The 24,547-nt window shown below is 41.5% G+C and overlaps 1 protein-coding gene across 2 annotated transcripts in view; it reads right to left on the bottom strand.

Annotated features, from left to right (window-relative positions):
• Positions 1-24,547, bottom strand: part of HELZ (helicase with zinc finger) — a 170,069-nt gene that overhangs the window by 130,046 nt on the left and 15,476 nt on the right. For both annotated transcript variants that reach the window (XM_066613958.1, XM_066613959.1), the window contains exons 2-4: positions 6,720-6,947; positions 5,943-5,979; positions 2,334-2,458 (exon numbers count right to left, since the gene is read on the bottom strand). In XM_066613958.1, coding sequence (XP_066470055.1) covers positions 2,334-2,458; positions 5,943-5,979; positions 6,720-6,929 — 372 coding nt within the window. In that variant the 5' untranslated portion in view covers positions 6,930-6,947. The remainder of the gene's footprint in view (positions 1-2,333; positions 2,459-5,942; positions 5,980-6,719; positions 6,948-24,547) is intronic.

The raw sequence follows: 24,547 nt of genomic DNA, 5'->3' as shown, positions 1-24,547 counted from the left end.
GGGAGGAACCTCAGGAGTAGGGGACGTTTGTCCCCTTCCCCTGGGTAAGGGAGGCAGCCCCACAATGGGGCTACTCTCTTCAGCAGTGCCCAAAGGACGCCGCTAAAGTAAAGGCGCTCGTGTAAGGCACGCCGCCTCCACGAGCGCCTAGGATCCTGCGGAGCAGAGCTCCGCGGATCTTCCTCCCACCAGCCCCCAGGCACGCCTCTGGTACACACCCCCTCCCCACATCATGCTGTCCTCCCTGCCCCCTCCCCGCGTCACGCTGGCCTCCTCCCTCCCCGGAACGCCCCCGTCCCCGCCCCGTTTGCTGTTCCGCAGCCTGGCGGTCACAGGCACTGCTGAACTGCAGAACGCAGGCGCCCGCTGGGTGGTGGCTCAGCGCCGGCCGGAGCTGAGCCACCTCCGGCGGGAGCCCGGCGGTACACCCCGCAAACGTGCCTTACGGCACATTTGCCACTATGGTCTGCAGCACAGAGGCGCAGCACAGACCATAGGATTGGGCCCTGAATGAATGAAATGCAAATGAATGAATAAGTTTTACTTGAATCTTTTTTGTAATCAGCTTGATATGATTCAGAACAAAATGTGACAATTACAAAGAAAAGATATATAATGAATAAAAATTGCCGTGGACTGGATAAAATATTGTAGTGGGCTCGATGTGGGCCCCAGGCTATAGCTAGAGACCCCTGCCTGAGATTATCCAATCAAGTGGATTCAAAAATCTATTGGGAACTGCCTGCACTATCTTCTCCACCTAGTATCTTTTGAGACCTTTCTATTCTACCTCTTATTATGTGAACCTCCTTATCCCTTCACCTCGATTATTCTGCCCTGTGCTTTTGGCAAATATGTCAAACATATTTCAGGCTACCCACTCAGGGCTGGCCCCATCCATGAGGCTAACTGAAGCAGTCACCTCAGTTAGCAAATTGGTGGGGGTGCTCATTTCTATCCTTCTATTTGTCTCCACTGCTTGTCCTCTTTCCGCTCCCTGGATTGGAAAAGGAACAGAGAGGAAGATGAAATATGGAGGGGAAAACAGTGCTGAGTCTGAATATGCAAGTATGAACACAAATGTGTTCATTCTCCACCTCTCACACATGGAGCAGGGGGTAAAGAAAGGCTCAATGCCATGCACCTGAGAGCATGTAAAGTTTAAAGTTGCTTTGTTTTCTGCTACAACATGCATCATGAACATCTTTACAGCAAAAACATCAGGAAACTTCCAATCCACAGGCTAATTTAAGAGTTGACTCTGAACTGTACCTAAAAACCTGAAAGAATATTTGTAAGTAGGCCCCCCAAAAAATATGATACAGGGCATAAAGGTTTTGACACAAATCTTGACAAAATTGCTGAAGTGTTTTTCTCAACTTAGAAATCCAACTTTAAGATGTGAATTTATCTAATGCTGAATAAAAACTTGCAAGAAAAAAAGTGAAGCCTTGCATTTAAAAGAATGAAAGAACACAATGATTTTGTGTTATTGTGTTAAAACAAAAAACAAAACCTATTAGATGCTTTCCTAAATTGCATGGATTTAACATACACTTACAATTTGGATCACCTTAAAAAGTATTAATCCTACCAACATGCTTTCTGCTATATAGGAAATCCAATGGGGAAACTCACAGAGAAGCCAGTGGGCCTGAAAGAGCTAGATGTATGGTTGTAAAATTTCTAAGGGTATGGTCACCTTACTGCGCAATGGTTCAACTCTTGATGCAGGGTTGGAGGGGAAGTAATTTAGCAACTAAAGTCTACCCTGAAGAGTGCTGGGATGGAACTCTATCTGTTGCAGGGAGAGGGGGAGGGTGCTGCTGGATAGGTACTATAAAGTCCCTCTTCCTGAAGTCTGAAACCAGAATAAGGACAAGTGGGCAGTGAGGGCACTTTCTGTTTGTAAGGGAGAACCTTGACATGTCATAAACACCCAGTCCTCATGCAATACAAGCACATTCTAAGAGGACATGAGTGTTAAAAATCCAAGATAAAAAAACAAACTCATATGACTGTGTTCTGTTAATCTGCACGTGGGAAACCTTATTGATATTCTTTGTAAACTCAATGCAAACAAATAATTTTTAAATTCTATATAACTGTTAGGAGAAACACCTGCCAAGAAGTCTACTGGCTCAGTCATAGATGAAACTGGGACTTATTGTTTTTATTTTCCCATCTATAAACAACTGAATATTGTAATACATTTGCACACATGAGTGTTCAGCACCAACTGGTTTAGCAATGAAATATGCTGACCTAAGCATCGTTACTAATTTAAAGCAGATTTGTTTTCAAAATCAGACAAATAATTGTGTATCACTTACCAATGATTCACCCATCAACAACTTTGAAAGAGCATTAGATACAATTTGCAGTTTCCCTTTAAGATGCATGCAGCAAAGGACTGCACGGAAAGTGTCATCTTCCTTGGACAGTCCCTCTCCCAATACTGCAATGAAAACCAGAACCCATTATTTCATAACACAGACATTGTTTAACTCAAGTTATCCTGCTTCACCATATTTTACAGAAGTAAAACCAGGTCCTTTCTTGAGAATTCAATCAATATGAAATGTTCCATCCTTCCCGCTCTTCAATTTCCTTTTACTTGCATTTCATATTGTACTTCCAAGCACTTATGTCTGATTTTAAACATACTGCTATACGCAAAGAGAACAGTTCCTTAAAACTGTAATCCTAGGAATGCCTACTCAGAAATAAATCCCACTGAATGCAATGGGACTTGCTCTCAGGTACAGTATGTCTGTATATAATTCTATACAATTGCAGCCTTAGGAATGTTTCCTGCACAATTACTGTTGAAACGAAGAACAGAACTCTACAATTTCTTATGTAACTCATATCCATTTCAATAAAGGATGCACAGAGAACATTCACAGAGAACTGCACCCAAAGACAGTCATCAAAAAACCTATTTATCCCTGCTGTGGGCCTATTCAAATCAGTCTTATTGGCTATGTTTTTTATCCCTGTACTGGCATAATTCTGATAATACAAACTGCAATAAAGAATCAAATCAGAACATAAGTTCTCTGCTGTCTAAGGTATAATATAGCAATTTGCAACCAGTGTGCCATGGTACACTGGTGTGCCACTGATGGTTTGTAAGTGTGCCATGGGACTTTGGGGGAGCAGCTTTTATTATTAGGGCCATTGGGGGATGTGAGCCCTGCACCAGCATTGCAGTGTGGCTTGTCAATTGTCAAAAAACTGATGGTGTGTCTTGACAATTTTAACGCCTTGTCAGATGAAAAAAGTTGCAAATGGCTGGTACAGTATAAGGGTTCTTAGTAGCAAAAGTCACAATGAAACAACTTTAGGGGATGGGATGCTTTAGAATTTTAAATACCACAACCTATATGCATGACAAGCATAGAGTCATCCAGTCAAAATTAAATAGCAGCATCTGACATAGCAATTCCATTGGGGGAGCTCCCAACAGAAAACAGAAGCTTACTCTGTGAACAAAAGGCACAATTCACTCATGATCCTTGTGCTGGAGCAAGGGCCCCTTCCATGAGCAGAATGTTCTTTCTGCTCATGAAGTAAGCTTCCATTTGTCAAGGAAGCTCCCACCAGCAGGAGCATCCATATTGATGGCACCTGCGGTATTCATCTCCCCCACTGAAAACACCAGGACATAATACTGCTTAATTTAAGGCTGTGTTGCATCCACAGTTGGCTGAATATCTGAATCAAAAACAAAGGCAAGTCGCAGAGGTCTTGCATTTCTTATGTGATGTCATTTGTGCAAAACCTGGGACAAGACAGGCCTTTTTTATATCTTTTTGGAACTTAAGTCAGTCAAACAATCTCAGATGGATCATATGAACAGCTAGGAATCTACAAATGTTGTCTTTACAGAAGAGACAGCCAATAGTTGAGATTTCCACTGAACCCTTCACAACCTGTCCTGTGGCTTTCCTCTCAAATTTCGCACCATTTTTGAAGAAAGAATTAGCAAAAATGCAAAAAACACTCCCACAGTTTTTCCATGGTGATAACAATGCAGCCATCATGTGTTTAAAAAAGGATAAAAGTGGTCCTCTGAGTGATTTGTTGACCCATAGATTAGATTCACCTCCTGATTGTATGATCTGGCATTTGTATGACACTTAGCTGATTTTTTAAAAATGTAATTGATTAATCCATGTGCCTTCGAACCAACTAATAAATTAATGAAACCTAAAAAAAATCTAAATAAAATATTTAAATCCAAACACCAAGAAGACCTTTTCTGAGATGTTGAAATATTACAGTTTAATAAACAAACGTTGCTAACAATTGCTAGACATGACAAACATTAATTTCTTTTTCACTTGATTTGAACACACTGCAACCAAAATAGCCTTCAAGTGTAACCTTTGATTTGAAGCCAATTAAAATTAGCCCTCATAAATTAAGCTTTGCTAGCTTGTTAGCTCTTCATTAATCTAACAATTAAAGCAAATAAAGCTGAAGTCCAATTTTCTGGTCAAAAGAGTGAAATAAACAGAAATCCTAATATCTGAATCAAAAAAATTTTTAAAGGATAATTATTCATTCACATCTAAAGGCAAATATTTTCAAATATATGACAATATACATGACATGTACGATGACATATGGCGAGGATAGGAAATGTAAATTACATTACATTAATGTAATTACATTACATCAACTACATGTAGCTAAATACAAAACACAAAACTTTGGGGTCAATTTGATCACATTATACAGGCACCCCTCATCTTACGCATAGCTGATTTGCACAAATTCAACTACCCAACTTGGCAAACAAACAAAAAGATAAAAACAACAGCTAAAACAGCCCAACCGTAACCTTCTTCCCTCTCTGCTGATGCAGCCATGCCAAAAGTTTCTGAGCTGGTGCAAGTCTGAAGGGTGAAAGGGAATGTGCTGGGAAGGAGGTCACACATGACAGTACACACCCCTTCCCACCTCCAACAACCCTCCCCTTGCCCTACCTTGCCTAGTCTAGTGGACACAGCTGAGTCTGTCAGCAGAGCTATGGCACTGTTGCCTGTTATGGCAATGTTCACAAAATGGCCACCAACACAGCCCTGCACGCTCCATCAGCAGCCATTTTACAATAGCAGAAGTATTTTCTGCTGTCTTAAGAGGCTCCACATGACAGCCCAACCCTGCATAAGATTCCACTTATTTAGTAATACCTGCCTGAGAGTAATGTGAGATTGGGGAATGAAGCTATTGTTTCCTCAGTTGGTCTCCATTCTTGCCAACTGCTTGTAATTTTTAAAGAGACAGTATGAATTTTTCAGATGCAAGGGATTTTTAAGGAAAATTTGAGTATATGTCATTTTGGCTTTATGCTCTGACCTTGGAACATAACCCTCAAGTAAGACAAGGGGAAACTCTACTTCCAAAAGGATTCTCAGTGTTAGACTAGTATTACAAGACTCTGTGCTCTCCTAATCTAGAGAACAGTCAATTCTACACGTTTACTCACTGTGTTCAATGGGGCTTACTCTCAGATAAAAATGTGTATACACTTGCAGTTTAAGGTTCATCCAGAGACTTAACTTCACCTGACTTCAATACGTTGTTGCAATCAGGATATGACTGCAATTATTCAAGAGCACAGAGAAAATAGTTGAAACGCTTTTCAAACTCTATAAACTTCCTACTACCTTCCACAATTATGAAGATACGTTCTTCTAACATAAAAGGTTCCATAAGGTAACTGATGTTCCACAAACATATTTTGTGCAATAATGCATTATTTTTTTTGCAAAATGGCAAACATTTAAAAAAAACACAACACAGCAATACCTTCATGTTGGACAAATTCATTTAAGATAAATAAATTTGACAACATTCTTGAATGCTTAATAGTTCTAGAAAATTGACCACATTACGATGAACTGTAGCAAACATTTAAATCTGCATACCATGCCTGCAGTCTTCATCTGCCTTCCCATAGTTTTTCTGCAAAAATAAAAAATTAATAATTAAGCAAAATACATACAATTAAACTAACAAATAAATCTTCACTCCTTAATTGATTGTACAGGTATTACTCTAAGTGTGATTTATTCAAAAGCTCACTGACTGCAATCCTGAGGCATAGCCAAGCACCCCCTGCTGTATTCAGTTGGCCGATCTGAGGACCACCCCGAGGGCCTTTCCCCCAGAGGTATTCTGAGGGCTGGGAAAGCTGCGCTCTGCCTCTCCCCCACCACTGATGACACCCCCTGCCTACCTTCCAGAGGCCCAGGGAGGCTGTGTGCTGCCTCTCTGACTGTCCAAAGGCCTTGTAAAGTCCTTGGAGGGCCAAAAACACCACTTCATGGAGGAAACCAGATGCAACTTTTTTATGCCCTTAGAAGGCATTCTGAGGGCTAGGGAGGCTCAATTTTAAATGAAACAGCCATAATTTTAAATGAAACAGAAAAAAAGAACAAAAATCAGAGTATTACAATTTATCAGAGTAAGATTGACAGTACATGCCCATCTCCCATGAAAGCCAGGAGCATGGGGAGCAAATACAGTATCCACCCTAACCGAATAGACAAGTACGGAAGTATATTCAAGTACACAAAGAAACTGCATGCTGGGGACACCAGGATGGTATGAAGTTTATAAAAAAAAACTTTATAATTCTATTTTTACTCATTCAACAATATTAAATTATTGTCACTTGATTCTATTGCAAACATCACACTCACAAGCTGTAAAGAAGAAACAATTCTATAGAGAAGACTCTCAATTTTGATGCGGTTGATTTCAGTCTGACATGCTTCTGGAAAGTGAGTGGGAGGGTACTGGCTGAGGGAGAAGAGGGCTTCCGTGCAGTGCTTCAGCGCCAGTTCGTAATCCTGCTGTTTGAGTGATTCACATGCTTGTTCACATGACTTCTCTGGTCTTCTGTCTGCCATGACTCAGCGACAGAAATCCTAATATGAAGCAGGAGAGTTTCAAACAAAGGTTAGCTTTAACATGAAAATAGCTTTGAAAATGCGTCTACATTTCTAATGTGCTTCTACCTGCATATCCCATCACTCATTTTTTGCATGCTAAAGCCCTGTCCCCTTTTTGTCCCATCAGTTGTTCACATTCACTGTTTTCACTAAACAGTACAAAAATACTGTTTATTTAGTATTTAGCTAAAATACTGCTATCTAAGTTGACACCTGCTGCAAAAGCTGAAATGTTGAACTAAACTCCTTCCTCTCTCACTCTGATAAAATACAGTCTTCCTCAAGCCTCTGGGATGAAGAAGGTTATAATTCATTAAAGAGAGGGATAGAAATAAACAAACTGCAGTTCAACATATCCCATTTTACAGCAAGTGTCAACTTTATTGGACCAAGACACTCTGTTAAGTACTTTATTTGAAAGCATAATCTCATGTCAATTAGACATTCCACTTGTATTGGCCAGAATTTCCTAGACTTCAACCATCCCTGACAGATTCTTATGCCATCAAGTTGATAGCAGTAGCACCAGTTCATATTTTGAATTTTATTTTGTGCTTCGTCAGAATAACTTTGTGACAGACTTCCAATACACCCAGGCTGTTACACTCCAAACTTTCACTTGTGATGCTGTCACCCAGGGACTTACCCTGGGCAGCAATCCACAGCAGGGGAGGAGGAGGACGAAGGAAGGCAAGCTGAAGGAGGGGGAGCCTAGCCCAAGGGAACCCCTAGGGGAATGCCCTGGGAGGACAAGGAGCCAGCCAGAGAGGGTAACGCTCCTGGGCCATCCCTACCAACAGCCTACTCCCCCACTGGGCAGGGCAGGAGCCTCCCAAGAAACATAGCAGCCCAGGTGCAGCTACCCCTTTTAACAGGTGGGGTGGGGCCTGCAGTAGGAAGACCTGAGATCTCACGAGATCTCAGGCCCAGGCAGGACCAGGAAGAGGCAGGGCTGGAAGAGCTGCCCAGGAGGATAAGAGAACAGGCAGCCAAGAAGGGAGGAAGCACCTTCCTGAGCTCCAAGAGGGAGGAGAGAGATAAGGCAAAAGAAAGGAGGAAGGCTGGACCCCTTGCAGTTTGGAGGCAGACAAAGGCCAGCCGAGGCCATGGACTATGGCCCAAAGAGGGGAGACACTCCCCAGGGCTATGGGAGAGCCCCAACGGGAGGAGACCCTAGGAGCCCATCTAGCCTGACCCCACTTACCTGGAGGGAGGACTATTCCCCATCTGGCCGGGCAAGGAACCTTGAGGCCTCTGGGTCAGAAACTACCTGGGGGATCAAGGAGGGGATGAGAACACAATCCCGACCCCTCCTGTTCCGAGGGGATGACCCTGACATACCTACCTTCCAGCGGGGAGCACAACCGGCACAACTTGTGGTGAGGATAACTGGAGAGGGGACCCGTGAGGTAACTGACCCCTTTTCAGGGATTCTTATGGACTTTAACTGACACTGTATGGGGGATGCCCTGGGGGTCCCTGTGATGGAACAGGGCCCCTCAGATGAATGTAAAAACCGCAACTAAAGTATAAAAAGGTCAACAAACCCCTTTTTGCGACTCCCTGTTATTTGCGCCGGCCAGGGAGAGACTGGGCGGGCCTGGACCGCACAGTAGATGACACACCCCTTGATTCCGCCCCCAAGATGGACATCACAGATGCCCACTGAAGTTGCAAGAGTAGTAGGATGCCCTTACTCCCCTAATGGCTCTGGCACTAATTTCTAGTCTCCTTCCCAACTGGTGTTTCTGGGATTTTAAGACAGAGAACATGCAGAAGAAGAGAAAAAAGAAGGCAGCAAAGCTAGACTAGAAAAAGGCAGAGCTGGACTTCTGGCCCCTCACAGGCTGTGCCAAAGTGATAGGGACCACAAGACTCTGTCCATGAACTGCTAGCTGTTAAGCAATTTCAATAAAGCAGAAACATATTGTACTTTTCTTATGTATTGTCATTCCTTGAGGAACAAACACAAAGGAGCACAAAGTATTTGCATCAGCCAATATTTAAGAAGTTTCTTTCTCTAACAGATACATTGTATCCTCACCAAAATCACCTGTAAGGACATTTTATGCTAACCAGCCAACAGACTCCAGTTTTTAAAGCTGAGCCAATTAAAATATTAGCTGATTAATATCCGCAATCCCAATGATGACTTAAAATTAAATAAATTTGGAATTACCAAACACTCAACATGCATTCCTTATGGTATACTGAAGGTACAAAGAAATATTTACAACTTAATGTGCGAAGTTTCACACGTTAGCAAGAAAGAATATTGTTTGTTCATTTTCTATTACAGTGACCACCATATCCAAAAAAGATTATTTTTTTAAAAAGTAGACCATGCAGCTGGATATTACTTGATTAATCAAGTTTGGATTGGATTAAACCGACTAATCTGTCAATTGAAATTTTCATCATTAATAGTAGAAATCTAAGGACCAAGTCACTGATTCACACACTTTTTCTCTCACATGTGAATTCCTTTAGCCCTGTGCCACTGATTCTAACTACGGTTACCAGAATTCCCTTTTAACCCTTTGTCTAGGAACAAATTGCTTACAGATACATATTTTCTCATTTGTAACTGATACCATGATCTGCAATTGCACAGGAATACAGGGGGAGCCTATTTATCCATGTTAGTTCCATTCCGTGACTTGGCGTGATTAACAAAAAATGCATTGTGCTAAATTCCATAGAGTTACGCAAATATGCTGCAGCCTGACACTTCCGGATGGAAGGAAACTAAGGCAGCTGTTATCAATCCCCTCCCCTCAGCCCTCCTGTTGCCAGCTGTCCTGCTTCTTTCACAGGTGGGATGCTGAGCTTTTAAGAGTCTAGTCCTATGCGTTTCTACTCAGAAGTAAGTCCCATTCCAGTCAATGGGGCTTACTCCCTGGAAAGTGTGGAGAGGATTGTAGCCTTTCTGGGCTGTTTTGTTTCTGTAGGCTGGAGCACAAAGAGCCTGCACCATCTGGAGAGGGGGAAATTTGGCAAACACTCCCTGGGTTTTTTAAAGCAATCCCCTCTGTTGCTATGGCACCTGCCCCTGTGTGTGTGTGTGAGTGAGAGAGAGAGCTCCACCTTGCTGCACGTGCTCTGGCTACAGAGGTTTTCCACTCCCCCTTCCCCTCTTCAGCCTCTTTGCAGGCTCAGGGGCTCCAAGAGTGTTACTGTTCCTTGGCAAGGGGAACCTCTTCCATGGCTCCAGGGCTATTTCCCTGTCTGGGTGAGGTGGAGCCTTTCTGCAGTGTTTTAGGCTGCCTGGAAATGGAGGGAGAAGCCAGGGCAGGGCAAAGGAGGTAAAGGTGTGTGTGACTTTCAGTTTCCCCACCCCATTCTCTTTGAGACAAATCTGCAGATAAAAAATCCATGGATAAATAGGTTGCACCTGTACATTTGTCTTCTATGTTAATGAGAGTCTACAACGATCTTACCTATAGAAAAAAGTGCATAACAACTATACCCACTTTTGTCACTTGACCTTTAATTTTTTTCTCTTTTTAATGACTATCATTATAAAAAGAATGGAAAAGCAGATTATTTACAAAAGTTAGTATATATTCTTTCTTATAGAGATAGAACACGGTGCTAGCTTCTAACCAAAGGTTGACAAATATGCTCAATAGCTGGTAAACAGTTGCACTTTAAAAAAAATTTTAAGCCTCTTTGAAAACAACAGGACAGAAACTTAATATTTAAATGAAACTATGTTAAGTAGAACTTCCTATATCAAAGTGAAGGTCCAACCACACTTGTATTGCATAAATAGGTTGCACGTCAATGTCATGCAACATTTCATTTATTTGAAACCATTAGATGACCACTCTGTATGCAAAAACCACTTTCCTTGCTGCATGATCATAAACCCGCAGAACACTGATTCTCAGTCATATTTTACTGCTACTTGCATAAACACATATGTAGCCAAAATAGCCACCTGAACATTTCTAGCAAAAAGTCATGAAAATGCATGTTGAGACAAATATTCACAATTCAAAAAAAGAACTAAATTCATTGCTAAGACTGCTGTTGAATTTTATAGTTCTGAATGAGATACCAAGTTTGTTTGTTTTTTGAAAATTCTACTCAAACAAAAAAAATGTGAATATCACTATAGGAAACAATAGCATTTTAGTCACAAAGTTTAAAAGTGTTTCTAACAGCCTGTCTTTGCAGTCACGTAGCTGGGGGGGGGTAACAGTAAGTACTACAGACACTGCAACGCACCATGTAAGCGACCTCTCCAACTCACCACTGGAGCCGTTCCAGGCAACGATGGCAACAGCAGGAGATGCTGTTTGGTTCAGCAAGAGCCTATGCATTGCCTTCACTGCTCAGGCTCTGACAGCGAGTGGTAGAGGCCAGTTCACAGCAAGTTGCAGCACCTGCAATAACTATTTTGCCCCCTCTAGCTACGCTACTGTACACTTGCACTCATGCAGAGTTTGCATTAATTTGACTACTAATTCATCTATGACTTGCCAAATGATTATTTCCTTGATTTAACCACAAATTGTGGAAGATGAGGGTAGGAAAGGGGGGGATCATATCTAAAGTCCAATGAATTCAAATTGTGCCCTAGAACAGTTCTGACATCTAAACACATACACATTTTCCCATATTAAATTGAAAACATGCTTGGAAAAACTACAGCTGAAACAATGGGACTGACAGCTCTTCTAAAAGCTTCACATTTAATATCATTATGTCACCCCACTACTGAACCAAATGGGAGCGATTTCTATCTGCTCAGTATTTGGTGATAGCCTCATACCCCTGACCATCAAAGACCAAAAAAGAAAAAGAAATATTCCCTTGACTCTCGTTAAAGTTCTTTGCTCTTTGATGCGTTTGTTCCTAATATTCTGGATAATATCCTAATATCCTGGGGGTCTTTCTGTAAGAAGCCGTACAGTCTAATAAACTGGGTTTGATAGAAATAAGTTAGGATATAGACTGTGAAAGCCTTCTCCTACAAAGCATAACCATATATAACTTTCATAGTTTAGAATTAAATTTATTCTTAAGGATCATAACAAGAACAGTACAACAGTATGTCCTGCTAAAAGTATATTGGAAATGAAGCTCAGCAACTTACAAGGGCTCTCCTACTTTTCACACCGGCACCATGTAAAAGATGCCCAAAAAACCATTTAATTTTTGTCACCTTCCGCTCAGCAAGTTGAGATTCTGTTGTTCAAAGGAGAAATCAAATTTCACATGTCAAGGAGTGTGCATTGTGAGACAAACTTTTAGCTGATGTACACTCTTTCAGAAAACTTCAGGAAACATTCTAAAAGCTTTGCCTTACTCTGAATTATAGTCAGCTAGTATTGAAATACACAAAATTGTTCCATGACAATGAACTTATGTGGGAAGAAGAAAATATAAAATGGTCATAACTATAGTTTCATAATTTGGAATACATTCCTATTTTAACTCTATGAAAACAATTCATAGTTCTGATTTTAAAACACTCAAGAGACTAGCGTATACATGGTGAGGTACTAGAATAATAATTATTCCTTTTAATTTTTATACTGTCAGCCACCTTTATGGTCTTCCACATAGGAGCAGAAAGGGTGGGATATACATTTTTAACATGAAAAAACAAGCCTTGAACTACTATGGAAAAGAGAGGACAGATCCTTTGGGGGGGGGGGGGTCTATTAACAGAGACTACAATTCATGTTAAAGGTTACACATGCAATGGAGAAAAGAGCCAATGTCCAAGGTTTGTTCCTACATCCTACATGAATAACCTAAAGATGTATGACAAACACCAAAGTTATACTTATCAAATGCTAATTAAAATTGAAAAGTTTCTCCCCACAACTATCAGACCATTTTAGAACCCTCTGCAGAAACTTCTGTATAAGCATTGCTCAGCAACCAGGGTACTAACTCTGGTACTTGACCACTGTCCATTAATGCTTCCCTTCTACAATATATCTGATGTATTAGGCAAATTATGCTGGCCTCACAAAGCAAATTTTAATCACACCAGGACAATTTGTGTACTGAAAGGACTGGGGGGGGGGGGTTTGACCATGGGTAGCCGTACATGCTTCATTGGACTCCCAAGTGTTGGCAAAATTGCTCATTGGCTTTGTCCTCCGCTTTTTTCCTTGAATAGGATTAAACTTTAGTTGTTATGAAACAGGGAAAAAATAAACGATGTAGTGTAAAACAAGTTACTAAGCTGAAAGTCATATCTGCTAATTAAATAACTAACTTCAGATTTCTGTTCTTCCTTATGAACATTCCCAAAACTTAAGACTGGCTTCAGAGGTCCTATACTGTGGCCTAAGGCTGTTAAGAGATATGACCAGCAAGCAAAAGACATGGGGTAATATTCAGGGTTACTTTTCCTCCAGAGTAGGGGTGTCCAAACATTTTGGCAGGAGGGCCACATCATCTCTCTGACACTGGGTCCAGGGCCGGGGGAAAAAAGAATTAATTTACACTTCAAATTTGAATAAATTTACATAAATATATTAGAGATGGAACTTACATTAATGAATGAAGGTCTTGCAGTAGCTCAAGGCCTATAAAAGGACTTGCACAAAGCAAGGCCAGCCTTTCCTTCACTGTCACTGCTGCATCAAATACATGAAACAGTAAGCAGTGGAGGAAGCCCTCATCTCACAGCTCACACGAGGGGTTGACCAGTTGCCTTCATGCTGAGATCAGTTGCGTAAGGCCAGCACAGGCTCCAACTAGTCTCCAGAGGGCCAGAGGCTCAATGGAGACTGGGGGCTCCCCATGGGCCGGATTGGGAGTCCCCAAGGGCTGCAAATGGCCCCTGGGCCGGGGTTTGGGCACCCCTGCTCCAGAGCATGCAACTCTGAATGCCACCCAGGGTCTTTCCTATGGTGGTGCCAAAATTATGGAATGTTTTCTCTGGGGAGATTCACCAGACTTCTCATCTTTCCATATTTAGGCACCCCTTAACTACCCCTTAACCCAGACCTGATGACTTGCAACCTACCAGGTTGAACACAGGGAGCAAACTTAGTATACCAGCCAACTAGGATTTGATAAATTGATACTGGAAATGGCAAGCACTTGACAAGTCACAATATATGATGAATTATACATGCTTGCATTCATCTCTTTAGTTCTCTATGTGTGGGGCAGGTCCCCACAAGAAAGTTGCAAGACACTGACCCAGGGGCAGGTATGTGTGCCAGGACCTGGAAAAAAATTTGCAACCACTGCTGCTAGAAAGAAATGGTGACAGGGTGGTTGCTCTTTCTCTCTCCAAGAATGCAAGCAAACTCTTTTCTAGTAACAGTCAAAGAAAGAAGCCACCTGTCAGGATGGTACTTAGAGCAGCTGAGCAGGTCCTCATAACTAGTAAGTTCAGGCTTCAAAACCTTCCAACTCTATGTATCACTAATGGAAAACAAAACCTAAATTGGCTGAAAAGAAAGCCAAAAAAGCAAGAAAGGATAAATAAAGCTGTTTGTGCCCTCAAGAGTCACAGAGAATACTGGGAATGGAAGGTGTTATCCGCAGAAGATGAAGAGGTATATAAACAACAAAAGCATCCAGCTCACTTGGTATAATATAAACATCACCTCTTCTTGACAAACAAGAAGCTGTGAAAGAATCATTTCATGGTTGTATAAATGGCTCAGCAACAAGCCAAAAATAAACATGTGAAAGAGAGCAAGCATGTGTACAGCTGAAACAAAACGAAAGTATATCATTTGGGAAGCAGCCCATGATTACACACTTTAACATATTACAGTAATGGTTTATTTCAGGCATTCAAAAACTCAATTTAGAAATAATATGACAGTGAAAGCAAAGACATTGAAGTAAAGAGTTGTATATGCTCTCCCAATTCAAAGTAACAAATCAAGCCAGAATGGAAATGAGCAATTAAGTGCCCTGAGCATGGTTCATGGGAAGAGTTATTCACTTTAACAAATTCCTAATGTGGTTTCATTCCTATGCTGTTGTCTCAAAGAATATTCTTAGGCAGACCACCTCAGCAGGCTGTTTGAGGGATGAGGTGTGCAGGGGAAGATAGACAACTTGGAGGTTTTCACAAAGATCTTGAATGGAACATAGATGTCTGGGAACACTCTCCACTAGGACAGGGCTTTTCTGCAGGGCATCTGCAGGGCTCCCCAGGTCTTCAAAAGTGAAAGCAGAGCAAACGTGCTCCACTTCTAGTTTTGCAGAAGTGGAGCATAATTGCTCCACTTTTATTTTCTGAACTTTGGGGAGCCCTGGCCCCACAAGGACTTACTGCGGAGCTCGAACTCCCTTGGAGTTTGAAAACCGCGGCACTAGGAGGAACATTTTAAAGGAAAGATCTCACTTTCAAAATACTCATGCAACTGATCATGCATCTGTGACAAGACAGTCACAGAAAATATGACCAGTAACCCACCCATGGAATCTGAGAATAAACTGGTAAAAGATTTTTCACGTAGCCTTTGAGAGCATTACCCCTCAACAGTAAACTAAAGCAATCCTTACAGGCCTTGACGTCAGGTGCCATTTTCTCCTCACAAGAAAATGTTCGTGCTAGCACTTTCTTCCCAAAAAAGTGCCATTTTGTACACATTGAAAATTTGCTTTGCAGGACAGCTCTGCTTCTTAATGACAGCCTCTGAGTCTTGTTGAACTGCTCAGCAGCCACAGCATCAGCAGATACAGCCATCATGAGAATTTTCATGTTGTGATAGCTGTACCTTTATAAAGTTAGTGAACTAGCCAAAGCCAACTGTGAATGGCTTCAGCGTACTGCCTTCCTCTTTCTTCACTTTTCCAAGATTGTGCATGGTTTTTCCTGGGCTGGTACGCTGCACTGATTTTGATCTTTGTTCAATTATAGAACTTTGAGCATAAGATGTCTTCTTTGCACTTGAAGATGTTCCTGATTGAACACTTTGTCTTCTCAGCACTGTCTCAAATGGTACAAACACTGTTCTCAGGTAAGCTAAGCACGCGGCTAATGTCCAATATGCACTCCCCTCTCTGAACCTGGTTGCTGACATCTATTCTCACATTCAATGTGATTTATTTTCATGATTTTTTTTGCTCTAGGTTCCCCAATGCAATGCACACTGAAGTTTTCCACATATGGTTTCACAATGAAAAATACGCCAAATATCACACGCACCAATGCTGCCTGGCCCAACATGCAGAAATGCAGGCTGCTTTATCATGCTATTTCAAAAACTACCATACACAAATGACTTCTGGTATTAATTTGCAAATTGTGTTATCCTGAAAACAGGCAAATTAAGACTGCTTTAATTTAGAACCAGAAACTGAGAGAAATTTTATCAGGGGGTACAAAGTTTCTTTTGGGCCCCTTCCCTTCTCCAATGGATCATAATTTCTATAAATTATAATATATAAAACTATGAGGCTTACACATAATGTGAATGTTAGTCTTCACACAACATATGCAAACATTTTCTGAGATTCAAGAACCACAGGCCCCCTTTTTGACCCCAGACCCATATACAATGTATTATTAATTATTATTATTATTATTAACAGTATTTATTCACATAGTTGTTTACAAAAAAAACCCAAACTAATGGCTCAACAATGTACCCCCTGCACCCTCCTCTCATGGGCCCTGGTGAGAGCTGCCTATGTACTGATGGGGTCTGAGCTGTTTCAGATGAATCAGGAAAGAGATTCTGGGAACACGATGGAAAAGCTCAGTGAAAAAATCAATCCAGTGTGCAGCAGCAGTGAAGAAGATAAATTCTATTCTAGGGGTCATTAAGAAAGGGATCAAGAATAAAACTGCTAGTATACCGCCCCTGTGCAAATAGATAATTCAGTCACATTTATAATACAGTACAGGTCCAACCCTGTTATACACGGATTTTTTTATATACGAATGTGACTCAACACAAATAGCCACTGCAAATGAAAAGGAATGTGCTGATCCTTGGAGAAGGGGAAAAACGCACCTCTTTAAAATGCTTTTCTTACTGTTGTAGAGATTTTTATCTCAACATGATGAGAAGGGTCCTTTAAATTAAAGGAAAACAGTGTACAATAGTTAGAGGGCTGCCAGCTGACAATCCATTCTCTCTCAGAGGGACCCCCTCCCTTCCCCCTAAACACATGAAAGAAAGATAATCCTTTCTAAGCGCCTGGAGAGAGACGGATTGTTGAATTGTCATCTTAATGACTCTATCTTAACATCACAAATGTCAGCAAGCGTGTTTTTAAATCACCTGAACAAAGGGACTAAAAAAAATTGATTTGCTATAGTGCAATTTTTGCCATCCACTTAAGTTCTGGGAACGGAATCCATGTGAATTCACTTAAACTGTATACAGTTTTGGTTGCCACACCTCAAAAAAGGTATTATAGAGCAAGAATAGTGGCAAAAGAAGGCAACCAAAATTATCAGAGGGCTGGAGCACCATCCTTACAAGGAAAGGATACACAATTTGGGACTTTTTTGTGGGGGAGACAATTAAGGAGGTATATGATTGAGACATACAGCGCAATCCTATGCATGTCTACTCAGATGTAAGTACTATTATGTCAATGGAGCTTACTTCCAGGTAAGGGTGGATAGAATTGCGTCTTTAGAAAATTATGCATGGTGTGAAAAGCATGGGTAGAGAGACATTCTGTTACCTCTCTCACAATAATAGAACCAGGAGTCATTCAATGAAACTAAAAGGTGGGAGATTTAGGATAGACAAAAAGAGGTACAGCTAGTCAGCGGAATCTGTTGCTTCATAAAGAGGTGATGGCCAACAGTTTGGATGGAGATTTAGACAAATTCACTGAGAACAGATTTATCAATGGCTACTAGTCAAGACAGCTATGAGTTATCTTCAGTTTAGTTATGATATACCTCTGAATACCATCTGCAAGGAAGTAATGGCAGGAGAGAAGCATGCCTTTCTCTCCTGCTCATGGGGTTGGCAAAGGCAAAGGTGGGTCACTGTGGGATGGGAAACAGGATGCTGGACTAGATGGGCCTTTGGCTTGTTCTAACAGGGTTTTTCTTATGTTACAGCTATAGATTATTGGGATGAAGTCTGAAAACTACAAAGCACTATATAAATGATAGATATCATCAATAGCAATGTATCCTGCAATCCATCTGATCCTCCTGTTATCAATCAAGACACAACAGGATGTCATTTCATACTTTTTCCCTGCATGTTTGGTTTCAATACAACATTTAGATGGAAACAAACCTGTGTTCTTCTCAACAGAAAATGATGCGAAGGAAGTACATTCACAAATCTTTAGAGCAGAAGTTCTCAAACTGTGGGTCACGACCCACTTGGGCAGCAAAATGTAGAAAGTGTATTTCTTCCTATACAGAAACTAAAGCACTGAGACACCCAGGAGAGGGAGGGGTGGGGGAACTGGACTGAGCATGTGGATGATCATAGGAGAGATGGGGTGGGGGGAGCTGGGGGGAGTGGCTTGAGCATGTGGGTGATCTGTAGGGCTAGGTGAGATGCAAGACTCCCATTTTATAGGTGTGCAGCCAAGTCTGGTTTTGCTCTATCTGTAGGAGGCGGTAGGTAGTTTGGTTGGTGCCATGAACACTGATGGGCAAATTCAAAATATATCAATGCCATGTTCAACACTAGCCGGAAGCAAGCACACCCTTGACACACACCTCATTACAAGAAGTATATTGAATTTTACAGGTGGAATGCTTGGTAGCAATGGTAGCAAGGGACAAAAAACTGGAAAAGCTTCTGTGCTAGAATCTTTTCTCTTGTCATTTGAAGTTTATGAGTTCCTAGGCAAGAACCTGGAAGTGATGTCCCTTCCTGCTTAATGACATCACTTCTGACATTGGCATCACAGTGATGTCACTTCCTGCTTGATGATGTCACTTCTGGGTATGACATCACTTCCAGATTAATGACATCACTTCTGATGGGTCCCAGACAGATTGTCATCATGAAAAGTGGGTGCCAGACTAAAACGTCCGAGAACCACTGCTTTAGAGAAAACACATTTACTTATACTCAACATACTCATATCGCTAATTTTTGTATAATTACTTCCCAGTTGATGCCTTTGCTTCCTGAAATGGTTTATCAATATCCCAAGTCTGCTGCCAAGTGGCAGAATGCAATTTTTTTTAAAAATTGAACATTTCTAGCTTCTTTACTGCCAGACAATCTATGAGAAATCCAAAAAGGATGTGGGTGAAACCTGACTAGCTCTGCCTAAGAGATATCAATCCATCTCTGACCTTTTTCAAAATATCCAATCTCTCTCTTTGGGTGAAAAGTTGACAATCATTGCCAGAGCATGATACAGGCCAGAGAGAGAGGTTTTTAATCATGCTAAAGAAAAGTAATGGTGATTGTGTACATTCATTTTGAAAACACAATGTCTTTTTAGTTGCTTCTTTTTAGTTTAAAGACTTATACGTTATGCGTTAGAGTATACGAGAAATATCATCGTATATCATTGTGGTTGACTGACAGTAGCACTAAACCACATCCCAAATGTCTTCACAGTATTTTCCAATTAAAGTTTTCTGGAGTGAACTGCGTAGGCATTAGTCAAAGATATTTGGTAACAGCAGAGAATTAGGAAATAAAGAAATATCTGAAATAAGAAACACACCTTCCAAACTGGGCCTCTGGCAGAGCACATTGAGTAGCCCCAAGATACTGGCTGAAAAAGAGTTGTGGCTGGTTATGGAAATAAATTCCAATGAAGCTAAAAGGACTTAGTTCTAAGAAAATATTAAGCTAGTTGAATTTCTATCCTAAGGGCTTGGGTGGGAAATAAGCTTAAGAAAAATGCAATAATGTTTTCCCAACTGTTACATACATCAAGATACCTGTGATCCTGAGCCCCAAAACCTCCTCCAGTCATCTTTATTCTGCCCTACAGCTGCTTTTTTGCATATTACCTAAGCACAAAGTTTTTTTAAGACACCACCTCTGTCTCTCATGCACACGCTCACCCCAGTGTGAACAGTAACACAGGCTGTTAGAATTCACTCATGTCCTTCAGCAAACAGGATTCAGAATGCATGGTACAATAAGAAAAATCTATTATTACAGTATTTCATTTGGGCAAGGAGGGAAGTTAAAGAGCTCTTTGCCTGTTTCATGAAGGGGTTGAACTGCATGATGGGTAAGTGCTGCCAGAGTCTCTTTTTTGAATCTACACAGTTGTGAGTCTCACAACTCAATGGATGGCAAAAATAGCACTAAAATAAATCCATTTAAAAAACAATGTCCTTTCGCTAGGTTAAAACAGGCTAAAACAAGGCTAAAACAGCCTTGCTGACCTTTGTGATGTAAGACAGAGTCATTAAGAAGACAATCCATCAGTCAGTCTCTCTCCAGACACTTAGAAAGGCTTCACTTCAGCCAGCGACCCCTCCCTTCACCAATGCAAAGTGATCATCTTTCTTTCACATACTCAGGGGGAAGGGAGAGGTCTTGGAGTGAAGCTGAAGCTGCCTGGAGAGAGAATGATTGATGGCTTGCCCTCTCTTGCATTAATGAGGCTGTTGTTAAATGACTGTTTTCCTTTAATTCAGGGGTGCCCAAACCCCGGCCCTGGGGCCACTTGCAGCCCTCAAGTCGGCCCTCAGGTAACCCCAGTATCCAATGAGCCTCTGGCCCTCCAGAGATTTGTTGGAGCCCGCACTGGCCCGATGCAACTGATCTCAGCATTAGGGCGACTGTTTGACCTCTCGCATGAGCTGTGGGATGAGGGCTCCCTCCACTGCTTGCTTTTTCATGTCTGTGATGCAGTAGCAGAGGCAAAGAAAAGGCCAGCCTGAGCTATTGCAAGACCTTCATTCATTCATATAAGTTCATCTTTAATATTTTCACTTATGTAAATTTTTTCAAATTTTAAATGTAAATTAATTCTTTTTACCCCCGGCCCTCAACATAGTGTCAGAGAGCTGATGTGGCCCTCCTGCCAAAAACTTTGGACACCCCTGCTTTAATTTAAAGGACCCTTCTCAACCCATTGAGATATAAAAATCTGTGAATTTTTCCATGAGTAGTGAAAAATCTGTAGATAATTAGGTTATACCTGTTATAGTGTACATGAATATCTCTCTGCAACAGTAAGAAAAGCAGTTTTTTAAACTGTGATTTTAAAGAGATGCATTTTTCCCCTTCTCCAGGGATCAGCACATTCCTTTTCATTTGCAGTGGCCATTCATGTTCAATCAAATCCATAAATAAAAACTCTGTGTATAACAAGATTGGACCTGTATTTCATTTATTTCATTTCATTTATCTCCTTATAAAAACTGTAAGAAATTATAGTTTTCTTTTTAATAAAAACAGCATTAAAGGGGGGAGTACAATTAGCATGGTATGACTTTCTGGCTAAGAAACACATATTGTGTGTTTGCAAGTTGTTTTAGGCATACTGTTCAAGGGCTCCTTATAATATTCAAAGTTTCCACTAAGCTAAAACCTAGTACATGCAACAAAATGAACCACCCTGTTCCATCTGCTTTAATCCACAAACACCCAAATTGGATAAGTTGATACTGCATCTAATGAATAAAGGGACCACAGTTACAAAATACAATGAAATTTTTAAATAATTTCCACAGGATTTGCACAATACAAAACAGCAATTAAAATAGACTAACAATTTGATTAAGAGATATTCAACACTGATTTTTTTTTAATTTAATGGTTAATATTACAGTTAACAGAACACTATATGACAAGTATACTAAATCTGCAGCTTAATCCTCTTATCTTTATTTTGGAGCTAGTAAGAAGAGAGACAGGGTATTTGCACAAACATTCCTGATAACATTTTTATACCAAGTACACAGATAAGGCACCAGCAGTTTTCTAGACCTCTCAGATTTTCATGTCCCAATAGGATAGTTAGCCTTTATTTAAAAATATATAGGCAATTTTCTTGATCCCTTATACAACCTACATTTTTATGTAGCAGGAATACTTGGTATGAGACATATGGAATATGCTTGAGTCATATGGAATGAACTTGAAGGGTTACATCACACCAACCTTCAAGACCATCAACTGTTTGCTCTTCCCATCAAAAACAACCCAACGATTCCCCCCAAACATGCTATTGTAATCCAAAGTTGAAATGACCCAGTGGAAGGTTTCATGAGTTTCTGAGTCACAGCCAAGTTACAGTAACATAAACGGACTGAATAGTAGAGCACCATAAATGAAAATACATAATGCCTGAATACATATACCAGTCTCATGCTCTTGATTGAGTTCCAGAGAAATTCAAATATTTTAAAAAACCTTTTAAGATCAGTAACCTTAATAATACAGGTACTCTTATACCTACATAATTTAGCGTGCAATCCTATCTTGCACTGGAATAGGCAGGACAACTGACCTGTGCTGAATCCAGTACAAAGTAGGTGCAGGCTTGGGTGCAACTGAGAGTAAGGGGTTTTATACCTCTTACACATGTTGCATCCAACCAGCCCCATGGGGCTACTCAGATCTGCATCTCAATTTTGTGAGCACAAATCCAAGCAGCCTGTGTAATGCTGGCTGGGCTGGGGCTGGGGGTTAGGATCCAACCTGTGCTGCCATGGCCAATCCAACTCCCAGGGCTGATTCGCTTCCCAGTCTGCCCTTCTCTTGCCCCAAACTATCCCCTCCCTGCCTCTGTTCCACCCTCCCACCACTCTCTCCAGTCCCCTGTGCCACACTGCCCAGGCCTGTACATACTTACCTAAGTTGAACCAGATCCCTAGATTCACTTAATAAAAAAAGTTATCTAGACTTTAGACATGAGGAAAATATGCAGGATGCATTCTGCCCAATCTTTTTCAAAGAAGTAAGCCAGTCCACACCCATCATTCTAGCCAAACCATGACACCAGTGTGATTATTGACATAAGAACAGAAGAACATCCCTGCTGGATCAGGCCATAGGACCATTTAGTCCAGTTTCCTGTATCTCACAGTGGCCCACCAAATGCCTCAGGGTTCACATAAGACAACAACAGACCTGCATCCTGGTGCCATTCCTTGAATCTGGCATTCTGAGGTAACCCACTTGTAAAATCAGAAGATTGCACATACACATCATGGCTTGTAATCTGTGATAGACTTTTCCTCCAGAAATTTGTCCAATTCCCTTTTGAAGGCCTCTAGGCCAGGTGCCAGCACCACATCCTGTGGCAAGGAGTTCCACAGACTAACTACACGCCGAGTAAGGAAATATTTTCTTTTGTCTGTCCTAACTCTCCCTAACACTCAATTTTAGGGGATGTTCCCTGATTCTGGCATAATTTTGTATGTCTCAATCATGTCCTCCCTCAGGTGCCTTTTTTCTAGACCAGAGGTGCTCAAAGTTTTTGGCAGGAGGGCCGCAACATCTCCCTGACACAGTGTTGGGGGCCGGGGGAAAAAAAGAATTTACATTTCAAATTTGAATAAATTTACATAAATGAATATATTAGAGACAGAAAATGAATGAATGAATTCAATCCAGTTTATGATTACATTCACCCTAAGGGGGGGATCTTCATGCCAGTTTATGATCACATTCACCCGAAGAAGGGGGGATCTTCATGCCGGTTTATGATCACATTCACCCGAAGAAGGGGGGGATCTTCATGCCAGTTTATGATCACATTCACACTAAGAAGGGGGGGATCTTCATGCCAGTTTATGATCACATTCACCCGAAGAAGGGGGGGGATCTTCATGCTGGTTTATGATCACATTCACCCTAAGAAGGGGGGGGGGGTCTTCATGCCGGTTTATGATCACATTCACTCGAAGAAGGGGGGGATCTTCATGCCAGTTTATGATCACATTCACCCGAAGAAGGGGGGGGTCTTCATGCCAGTTTATGATCACATTCACCCGAAGGAGGGGGGATCTTCATGCCAGTTTATGATCACATTCACCCGAAGGAGGGGGGGTGATCTTCATGCCAGTTTATGATCACATTCACCCGAAGAAAGGGGGGGTGATCTTCATGCCAGTTTATGATCACATTCACACTAAGAAGGGGGGGATCTTCATGCCAGTTTATGATCACATTCACACTAAGAAGGGGGGGATCTTCATGCCAGTTTATGATCACATTCACCGGAAGAAGGGGGGGGATCTTCATGCTGGTTTATGATCACATTCACCCTAAGAAGGGGGGGGGGTCTTCATGCCGGTTTATGATCACATTCACTCGAAGAAGGGGGGGATCTTCATGCCAGTTTATGATCACATTCACCCGAAGAAGGGGGGGGTCTTCATGCCAGTTTATGATCACATTCACCCGAAGGAGGGGGGGTGATCTTCATGCCAGTTTATGATCACATTCACCCGAAGAAAGGGGGGGTGATCTTCATGCCAGTTTATGATCCCATTCACTCACACACACAAATGGAGGGGGGGAACTTCCACATTTTCACATACCCGCCTGCTCACCTGCCCCCTCGCCCTCCCTCCTTTGTTTGCTTGGGCTGCCTGCCTACTTGCCCAGCTGCATGCCTACCTGCCTGCCCATGTGCTGCTGCTGCTGCCTGCCTGCTTGCCTGCCTGGCTGTCCAGCCAACCAGCCCTCCCTCCCTCAGCAGGGAGACCTGCT

The sequence above is a fragment of the Tiliqua scincoides genome, chromosome 2, assembly GCF_035046505.1.
Source record: "Tiliqua scincoides isolate rTilSci1 chromosome 2, rTilSci1.hap2, whole genome shotgun sequence".
In the NCBI taxonomy this organism is placed as follows: domain Eukaryota; kingdom Metazoa; phylum Chordata; class Lepidosauria; order Squamata; family Scincidae; genus Tiliqua; species Tiliqua scincoides.
This window is presented reverse-complemented; position numbering and strand designations above follow the sequence as displayed.